The 10,000-nt window shown below is 39.2% G+C and overlaps 1 protein-coding gene across 1 annotated transcript in view; it reads right to left on the minus strand.

Moving 5' to 3' along the window:
• Positions 1 to 10,000, minus strand: part of LOC126987210 (histone deacetylase 3-like) — a 13,971-nt gene that overhangs the window by 2,617 nt on the left and 1,354 nt on the right. Inside the window, exons 2-8 of the mRNA XM_050844023.1 lie at positions 8,636 to 8,759; positions 8,329 to 8,430; positions 7,825 to 8,019; positions 6,216 to 6,349; positions 5,149 to 5,368; positions 905 to 1,056; positions 282 to 423 (exon numbers count right to left, since the gene is read on the minus strand). Of these exons, the coding sequence (XP_050699980.1) occupies positions 282 to 423; positions 905 to 1,056; positions 5,149 to 5,368; positions 6,216 to 6,349; positions 7,825 to 8,019; positions 8,329 to 8,430; positions 8,636 to 8,759 (1,069 nt within the window). The remainder of the gene's footprint in view (positions 1 to 281; positions 424 to 904; positions 1,057 to 5,148; positions 5,369 to 6,215; positions 6,350 to 7,824; positions 8,020 to 8,328; positions 8,431 to 8,635; positions 8,760 to 10,000) is intronic.

Here is a 10,000-nt window from a genome sequence, read left to right on the forward strand (position 1 = left end):
CTGTCTTCCGCCCAATGCTTGTCCATTCCCATCACTGCCAAGTCTTCCTGTGTACACCTCCACGTTTTCCTAAGTCCGCCAAGTGGTTTCCGTTCTTCCGCCTCCAGTCTCTCCCAGCACTGTGTCCTCCCCTGCTCTCTCCACATGTCCAAACCATCGGAGTCTTTCCCTTCTGAGCACTGTTTCCTACCTCCAGTCTCTCCAAAACTTCCCTCCCTCTCTCTTTCTCTACTTCTCTCCCCTTCCTTCCCTCCCTCCCTCCCCCTCCCCCCCTCACCCACCTTGGCGCGTGCTGGACCATTTTGAGGTTGTCGCACACATGTTTGACGATGGCCTCCAGGTACTGCCGCGAGTTACCGTTCTCCTGTCGTGTGATGACCTCCGGGTGCAGGGAGAAGTCCGGGGCGAAGTATTGGAAGTACTCTAGGGTGGGGGAGGGGGGAAGGGGGGGAGGGGGGAGGGGGAGGCTTGTTAGGATTATTGCAAGTTTATGTGGTTATTGTTTCATTATTTTTTTCTTGTTTCGATATTTTTGTTTCTCTCTCTCTCTCTCTCTCTCTCTCTCTCTCTCTCTCTCTCTCTCTCTCTCTCTCTCTCTCTCTCTCTCTCTCTCTCCTTCTTCTTCTGTTTTCTTTCTCTTCTTCTCTCTCTCTTCATTTCTATGTCCTCCTCCTCCTCCTCCTCCTCCTCCTCTTCCCTTCCTTCTTTCCTATATATTCTTCCTCTCTTCCATAACACTTTCTCTCCCTTCCCTCTGTTCCTCCTCTCTCTCTCTCTCTCTCTCTCTCTCTCTCTCTCTCTCTCTCTCTCTCTCTCTCTCTCTCTCTCTCTCTTCTTCCTACAAACTCTATCATCTCTCTCCCTCTCTCCTCCTCCTCCTCCTCCTCCTCCTCTCACCACTCACCAGTGTTGTAGGGTATCTCCGTGGGCATGTCAGTGTCCACCAACAACCCCGTTTCATATGCCCAGCAGCGTGCCACGTTGCGAGGAGTATACCCCCCACCCCCCAGCACCAGGAGGGGTACCCCGAACTTTTTGGTGAAGTTAACGCACTCTCTGAAGGGCAGAAAGAGGAACATCAATATGGGGAAGAGAGATGAGAATGAGTCAAATTGGAAGATCGAAACGGATGAGAGGAGAAAAACATTAAGGAAAAAAGGGGTGAGATGCTGGCTGACTCTTGCATACGGGATTTGGACGGTATAGAGATTATTACTGTTATTTCTATTACACCAGACGAGGGGTAGTTGTAATCTGCAATCGTAATCAATAACAATCAATTACAGTTTTTCCAGGCATTGTAATCAAGTACCCTCTATTTGGATGGCATAGAGATTATTACTGTTATTTCTATTACACCAGACACGGGGTAGTTGTAATCTGCAATCGTAATCAATAACAATCAATTACAGTTTTTCAAGGCATCGTAATCAAGTACCCTCTATTTGGATGGCATAGAGATTATTACTGTTATTTCTATTACACCAGACGAGGGGTAGTTGTAATCTGGAATCGTAATCAATAACAATCAATTACAGTTTTTCAAGGCATCATAATCAAGTACCCTCTATTTGGACAGCATAGAGATTATTACTGTTATTTCAATTACACCAGACACGGGGTAGTTGTAATCTGCAATCGTAATCAATAACAATCAATTACAGTTTTTCAAGGCATCGTAATCAAGGACCCTCTATTTTGATGGCATAGAGATTATTACTGTTATTTCTATTACACCAGACACGGGGTAGTTGTAATCTGCAATCGTAATCAATAACAATCAATTACAGTTTTTCAAGGCATTGTAATCAAGAACCCTCTATTTGGATGGCATAGAGATTATTACTGTTATTTCTGTTACACCAGACACGGGGTAGTTGTAATCTGCAATCGTAATCAATAACAATCAATTACAGTTTTTCAAGGCATCGTAATCAAGGACCCTCTATTTTGATGGCATAGAGATTATTACTGTTATTTCTATTACACCAGACACGGGGTAGTTGTAATCTGCAATCGTAATCAATAACAATCAATTACAGTTTTTCAAGGCATTGTAATCAAGAACCCTCTCATTTGTTTTAAGTAATCGTAGAGGTAATTCAATGCGTTAAATATGTAATTGTTATCATGATTGGTCTTGGGATTATATTATCAGTAATCGTAAATGTAATTCAATGCGTTAAATATGTAATTGTTATCTTGTTGTCTTCTGGGATTATATTATCAGTAATCATAAAAGTAATTCAATGCGTTAATTATGTAATTGTTATCTTGTTGTCTTTTGGGATTATATTATCAGTAATCGTAAAAGTAATTCAATGCGTTAAATATGTAATTGTTATCTTGTTGTCTTCTGGGATTATATTATCAGTAATCATAAAAGTAATTCAATGCGTTAATTATGTAATTGTTATCTTGTTGTCTTTTGGGATTATATTATCAGTAATCGTAAAAGTAATTCAATGCGTTAAATATGTAATTGTTATCTTGTTGTCTTTTGGGATTATATTATCAGTAATCATAAAAGTAATTCAATGCGTTAATTATGTAATTGTTATCTTGTTGTCTTTTGGGATTATATTATCAGTAATCGTAAAAGTAATTCAATAAGTTAAATATGTAATTGTTATCTTGTTGTCTTCTGGGATTATATTATCAGTAATCGTAAAAGTAATTCAATGCGTTAAATATGTAATTGTTATCTTGTTGTCTTCTGGGATTATATTATCAGTAATTGTAAGGGTAATTCAATGCGTTAATTATGTAATTGTTATCTTGTTGTCTTCTGGGATTATATTATCAGTAATCATAAAAGTAATTCAATGCGTTAAATATGTAATTGTTATCTTGTTGTCTTCTGGGATTATATTATCAGTAATCGTAAAAGTAATTCAATGCGTTAAATATGTAATTGTTATCTTGTTGTCTTATGGGATTATATTATCAGTAATCGTAAGGGTAATTCAATGCGTTAAATATGTAATTGTTATCTTGTTGTCTTCTGGGATTATATTATCAGTAATCGTAGAGGTAATTCAATAAGTTAAATATGTAATTGTTATCTTGTTGTCTTCTGGGATTATATTATCAGTAATCGTAAAAGTAATTCAATAAGTTAAATATGTAATTGTTATCATGATTGGTCTTGGGATTATATTATCAGTAATCGTAGAGGTAATTCAATGCGTTAAATATGTAATTGTTATCTTGTTGTCTTCTGGGATTATATTATCAGTAATCGAGGTAATTCTATGCGTTAAATATGTAATTGTTATCTTGTTGTCTTCTGGGATTATATTATCAGTAATCGTAAGGGTAATTCAATGCGTTAAATATGTAATTGTTATCATGATTGGTCTTGGGATTATATTATCAGTAATCGTAGAGGTAATTCAATGCGTTAAATATGTAATTGTTATCTTGTTGTCTTCTGGGATTATATTATCAGTAATCGTAGAGGTAATTCAATGCGTTAAATATGTAATTGTTATCTTGTTGTCTTCTGGGATTATATTATCAGTAATCGTAGAGGTAATTCAATGCGTTAAATATGTAATTGTTATCATGATTGGTCTTGGGATTATATTATCAGTAATCGTAAGGGTAATTCAATGCGTTAAATATGTAATTGTTATCTTGTTGTCTTCTGGGATTATATTATCAGTAATCGTAGAGGTAATTCAATGCGTTAAATATGTAATTGTTATCTTGTTGTCTTCTGGGATTATATTATCAGTAATCGTAAGGGTAATTCAATGCGTTAAATATGTAATTGTTATCATGATTGGTCTTGGGATTATATTATCAGTAATCGTAAGGGTAATTCAATGCGTTAAATATGTAATTGTTATCTTGTTGTCTTCTGGGATTATATTATCAGTAATCGTAAGGGTAATTCAATAAGTTAAATATGTAATTGTTATCTTGTTGTCTTCTGGGATTATATTATCAGTAATCGTAAGGGTAATCCAATACGTTAAATATGTAATTGTTATCTTGTTGTCTTCTTGGGATTATATTATCAGTAATCGTAAGGGTAATTCAATGCGTTAATTATGTAATTGTTATCTTGTTGTCTTCTGGGATTATATTATCAGTAATCGTAAGGGTAATTCAATGCGTTAAATATGTAATTGTTATCTTGTTGTCTTCTTGGGATTATATTATCAGTAATCGTAAGGGTAATTCAATGCGTTAAATATGTAATTGTTATCTTGTTGTCTTCTGGGATTATATTATCAGTAATCGTAAGGGTAATTCAATAAGTTAATTATGTAATTGTTATCTTGATGTCTTCTGGGATTATATTATCAGTAATCATAAAAGTAATTCAATAAGTTAAATATGTAATTGTTATCTTGTTGTCTTCTGGGATTATATTATCAGTAATCATAAAAGTAATTCAATAAGTTAAATATGTAATTGTTATCTTGTTGTCTTCTGGGATTATATTATCAGTAATCGTAAAAGTAATTCAATGCGTTAAATATGTAATTGTTATCTTGTTGTCTTCTGGGATTATATTATCAGTAATCATAAAGCTAATTCAATACGTTAATTATGTAAGTGTTATCGTGATTGGTCTTGGGATTATATTATCAGTAATCGTAAGGGTAATTCAATAAGTTAAATATGTAATTGTTATCTTGTTGTCTTTTGGGATTATATTATCAGTAATCATAAGGGTAATTCAATGCGTTAAATATGTAATTGTTATCTTGTTGTCTTTTGGGATTATATTATCAAAGTTTTAGTTAGTGGTTTTTGGTACACAAGGTATGCACTGTAAATATCTGTAGTAATTCAACACATTAAAACACATTAAATATTTAGTGCCATGGTATACTTGTAGGAAATTTGCAAGTTCACCTTTCAATTCTTCCTGTAATCATCATTAAGACATCATATCTCTCTCTCTCTCTCTCTCTCTCTCTCTCTCTCTCTCCAAACACACACACACACACACACATTAAACCGCTTTACTTAAATATGTGTGTGTATGTGTGTGTGTGTGTGTGTTTCTAGTACACACACACACACACACACACACACACACACATTAAATCGCTTATTTAATATAGGTGTGTGTGTGTGTGTGTGTGCACACACACACACACACACACACACACACACACACACACTCACCCATGCCCCTTGGTGGAGAGAGAGAAACATCCAAGCCTGTCCCCGGAGAGTGAGTCTGCCCCGCACTGAAGCACAATGGCGGTGGGCCGATAGTAGTCGATGACCGCCTCGATGACTGGCTTGAAGACCTGAGTGTAGCTTGCGTCGTCAATCCCCTCCTTCAGCGGAACATTGACAGAGTAGTAGCGCCCGCTCTCGTGGCCGATCTCAAACATGTCGCCTGGGGATACAATAGCAAAAATGAGTCACTTATATCTTCATTAAATTTATGTAAAGAGTCCTAAGCATCTGTATAATCTATGTAAAAACCCAGTAGGTCTTCCTCTGTGCCTCACCTGTGCCAGGGAAGAACATAAAAACAGGCCTTGGAATCTATATCAATCTATGTATTCCTAATCTATCCCCTTAATATCTATCTCAGTCTATGTCAACACCTAACCTAACCATACCTAACAAAACCTAACATAACATTACTCCCATAAAAATCCATATAAATACACTAACCAAACAGACCTCAACATCTATATCAATCTATGTAACTGCCCTCCTCTCTCTCTCTCTCTCTCTCTCTGTGCCTCATCTGTGCCAGGGAAGAACATAAAAACAGGCCTTGGAATCTATATCAATCTATGTATTCCTAACCTATCCCCTCAATATCTATCTCAGTCTATGTCAACACCTAATACAACCTAACATAACATCACTCCCATAAAAATACATATAAATATACTGACCTAACAGACCTCAACATCTATATCAATCTATGTAACTGCCCTCCTCTCTCTCTCTCTCTCTCTCTCTCTCTCTCTCTCTCTCTCTCTCTCTCTCTCTCTGTGCCAGGGAAGAACATAAAAACAGGCCTTGGAATCTATATCAATCTATGTATTCCTAACCTACCCCCTCAATATCTATCTCAGTCTACGTCAACACCTAACAAAACCTAACATAACATCACTCCCATAAAAATCCATATAAATACACTAACCAAACAGACCTCAACATCTATATCAATCTATGTAACTGCCCTCCTCTCTCTCTCTCTCTCTCTCTCTCTCTCTCTCTCTCACCTGTGCCGGGGAAGAAGTAGTTGCCGTACTTGTGGAAGGACACGGTCATGACACGGTCGGTGAGGTAGAAGGCTTCCTGTACACCGTCCCCATGGTGGATGTCTATGTCGATGTACAGCACGCGGGGGTGGTACCTAAGGGGGGGGGGGTAGGGGAAGGGGGGAGGAAGAGATGGATGTGAGCGGATGAATGGGTCTGGCGTGCTGGCTATCATGTGTTTGAAGATACCCTAAACTTAACCTAACCTAACAAAACCCCAAACAGTCACTATAGGTCTTGACTCAGAAAATTCATATATACTTCCTTACTAATGAGACTTTCCATACAACAAAGTGAGGTCATTCTGTGTTGATATATGCTATGAGTTGCTGGCTATCATGTGTTTGAAGATACCCTAAACTTAACCTAACCTAACCTAACAAAACCCCAAACAGTCACTATAGGTCTTGACTCAGAAAATTCATATATGCTTCCTTCCTAATGAGACTTTCTATATAACAAAGTGAGGTCATTCTGTGTTGATTTATACCATAAGGTGCTGGCTATCATGTGTTTGAAGATACCCTAAACTTAACCTAACCTAACCTAACAAAACCCCAAACAGTCACTATAGGTCTTGACTCAGGAAATTCATCTATGCTTCCTTACTAATGAGACTTTCTATACAACTAAGTGAGGTCATTCTGTGCTGATTTATACCATAAGGTGCTGGCTATCTTGTGTTTGAAGATACCCTAAACTTAACCTAACAAAACCCCAAACAGTCACTATAGGTCTTGACTCAGAAAATTCATACATGCTTCCTTACTAATGAGACTTTCTATACAACAAAGTGAGGTCATTCTGTGTTGATTTATACCATAAGTCGCTGGCTGTCATGTGTTTGAAGATACCCTAAACCTAACCTAACCTACCCTACCCTCTGGTAACCTAACCTATGCTAACCTAACTCTATGCTAACCTAACTTAACCTACCCTACCCTATGCTAACCTAGCCTAACTTAACCTATCCTACCATATGCTAACCTAACCTAATCTAACCTAACCCTACCCTATGCTAACCTAACCCTAGTCTAACCTAACCTAACCTGTGCCAACCCTATGCTAACTCCAACCTAACCCAACCATGCTAACCTAACCTAACAACCTAACCCAACCCAACCCCATGCTAACCTAACCCAACCTAACCCAACCTATGCTAACCCAACCCTAACCCAACCATGCCAACCCAACCCAACCCAACCCAACCCATGCTAACCCAACCTAACCCAACCTAACCTAACCCAACCCATGCTAACCCAACCCAACCTAACGAACCCAACCTAACCCATGCCAACCCATGCTAACCTAACCCAACCCAACCTAACCCAACCCAACCCAACCCATGCTAACCCAACCCAACCTAACTCCAACCCATGCCAACCCAACCCAACCCAACCCAACCCAACCTAACCTAACCTAACCCAACCCAACCCTAACCCATGCCAACCCAACCCAACCTAACCTAACCCAACCTAACCTAACCCATGCTAACCCAACCTAACCTAACCTAACCTAACCTATGCTAACCTAACCTACCCTATGCTAACTTCCACCCCCCCATACTCACTTCAGCATCTCCAGGATAGCAATCACAATATCGTTCACATAGCAGAAGCCCGACGCCTCAAACTTCTTTGCGTGGTGGAGCCCCCCAGACCAGTTGACCGCCACATCGCAACAGTGGTGGTTGAGCTTGACGGCGCCCTCCAGCGACGCCCCCGTGTACATGGAGCAGAAGTCGTAGAGGCCGTCGAACACTGGGCTATGGGGCGGGGGGAGGGGGGGGAGGGAGGGGGGGGTTAGTGTGTTCGGAAATGCAGAGGAAAGAAAAAGGGAGATTAGAGATGGAGAAAATAAAGATGAGAGAGAGAGAGAGAGAGAGAGAGAGAGAGAGAGAGAGAGAGAGAGAGAGAGGAGCATAGGAAGAAGAGAAAAAGGAATAAATACTACTACTATTACTACTACTACTACTACTACTAATAATAATAATAATAATAATAATAATAATAATACCACTACTACTACTACTACTACTACTACTACTACTACTACTACTACTACTATTACTCACCAATCATCCGCCATGTTGAATTGTCCGAGGTTTTTAGTGAAGTTTTGGACATTTTGTGGCGAAACTCTCATTAGAAAGTCAATATATTCCTCCGAGTGAAACCTGAGAGAGAGAGAGAGAGAGAGAGAGAGAGAGAGAGAGAGAGAGAGAGAGGTAGCGATTCAATTAGTATACAAATTTTCCTGTTTTTTTATTTATTTATTTTTTTTTTCATTCTTATCTACCTCTAAATCCACCAACCTCAACCAGTTACCAGCTACTATCTACCACCTTCCCCTCAAGCTCTCTACCGGACTCTACCGCTCACCGTGTCATGTCGTGGAAGTTGGCTCGGTAGGGCCGGTAGATCTGAAGCTTCTTGTATAGACCGTAGTGGAGGACCAGGCTGTGTGTGATGGATAACCGGTGTGGCTTCATGGGGTGACCCGGGCCTGGGGGGGAGAGTGGGGGGGGGGGAAACGGGGAGGAGATTAGAGATAAAGAGGAGAGGGAAATTGGTGTAAAAAATTCATTTCGTCCTGAGTGATAAGCCTGGCGATAAATATTTAATGGGTATTGAAGAGCCATTACCTCCATTACCTCCCGTGTGTGTGTGTGTGTGTGTGTGTGTGTGTGTGTGTGTGTGTGTGTGTGTGTGTGTGTGTGTGTAATGGGTGTTGATAACTCTATCCATGACAGATACGCGAGGCCGGCTCCACGCACCATCGCCAAAACGGATCTTCTCCAGTGCATATCCACACCCAAAGGTAGTTCTTCCACGCCAGACAGATTGGTCAGACACTCTACCTGGTGTTCTATTCAAGGTTTCCCTCCACAGCTGGGCTCTAAACACCTTCAAGCATCAAATAAGTACCCTTGCTGACCACATATCATGGACCACTAATTGTAATATCAGCCGTTCCTGTAATATCCAAGGCTCCTAACCCCGATATTCCCCCTTGAGGATAATATTCAAACACCCAAGCACCTCTCAGGATCCCAAACACCCTAAAAATCATGATAAAACACAAGAAAAACAGAAAAACATAAGAATATTTCACCACAAAACATGAACCACTTAAAGTAATATTGGCTCCTCCTGTAATATCTATGGCTTCTAACCCCGATATTCCCCCTTGAGGATAATATTCAAACACCCAAGCACCTCTCAGGATCCCAAACACCCGAAAAATCATGATAAAACACAAGAAAAACAGAAAACCTAAAGAATATTCATGAACCACTAAAAGTAATATTGGCTCCTCCTGTAATATCTAAGCCTTCTAACCCCGATATTCCCCCTTGAGGATAATATTCAAACACCCAAGCACCTCTCGGGATCCCAAACACCCTAAAAATCATGATAAAACACGAGAAAACAGAAAAACATAAGAATATTTCACCACAACACATGAACCACTAATACAAATATTGGCTCCTCCTGTAATATCTAAGCCTTCTAACCCCGATATTCCCCCTTGAGGATAATATTCAAACACCCAGGCACCTTTCAAGATCCCAAACACCCGAAAAATCATGATAAAACACAAGAAAAACAGAAAAACTAAAGAATATTCATGAACCACTAAAAGTAATATTGACTCTTCCTGTAATATCCAAGCCTTCTAACACTGATATTCCCCCTTGAGGATAATATTCAAACACCCAAGCACCTCTCAGGATCCCAAACACC

This window comes from Eriocheir sinensis, chromosome 64 (genome assembly GCF_024679095.1).
Source record: "Eriocheir sinensis breed Jianghai 21 chromosome 64, ASM2467909v1, whole genome shotgun sequence".
Classification (NCBI taxonomy): domain Eukaryota; kingdom Metazoa; phylum Arthropoda; class Malacostraca; order Decapoda; family Varunidae; genus Eriocheir; species Eriocheir sinensis.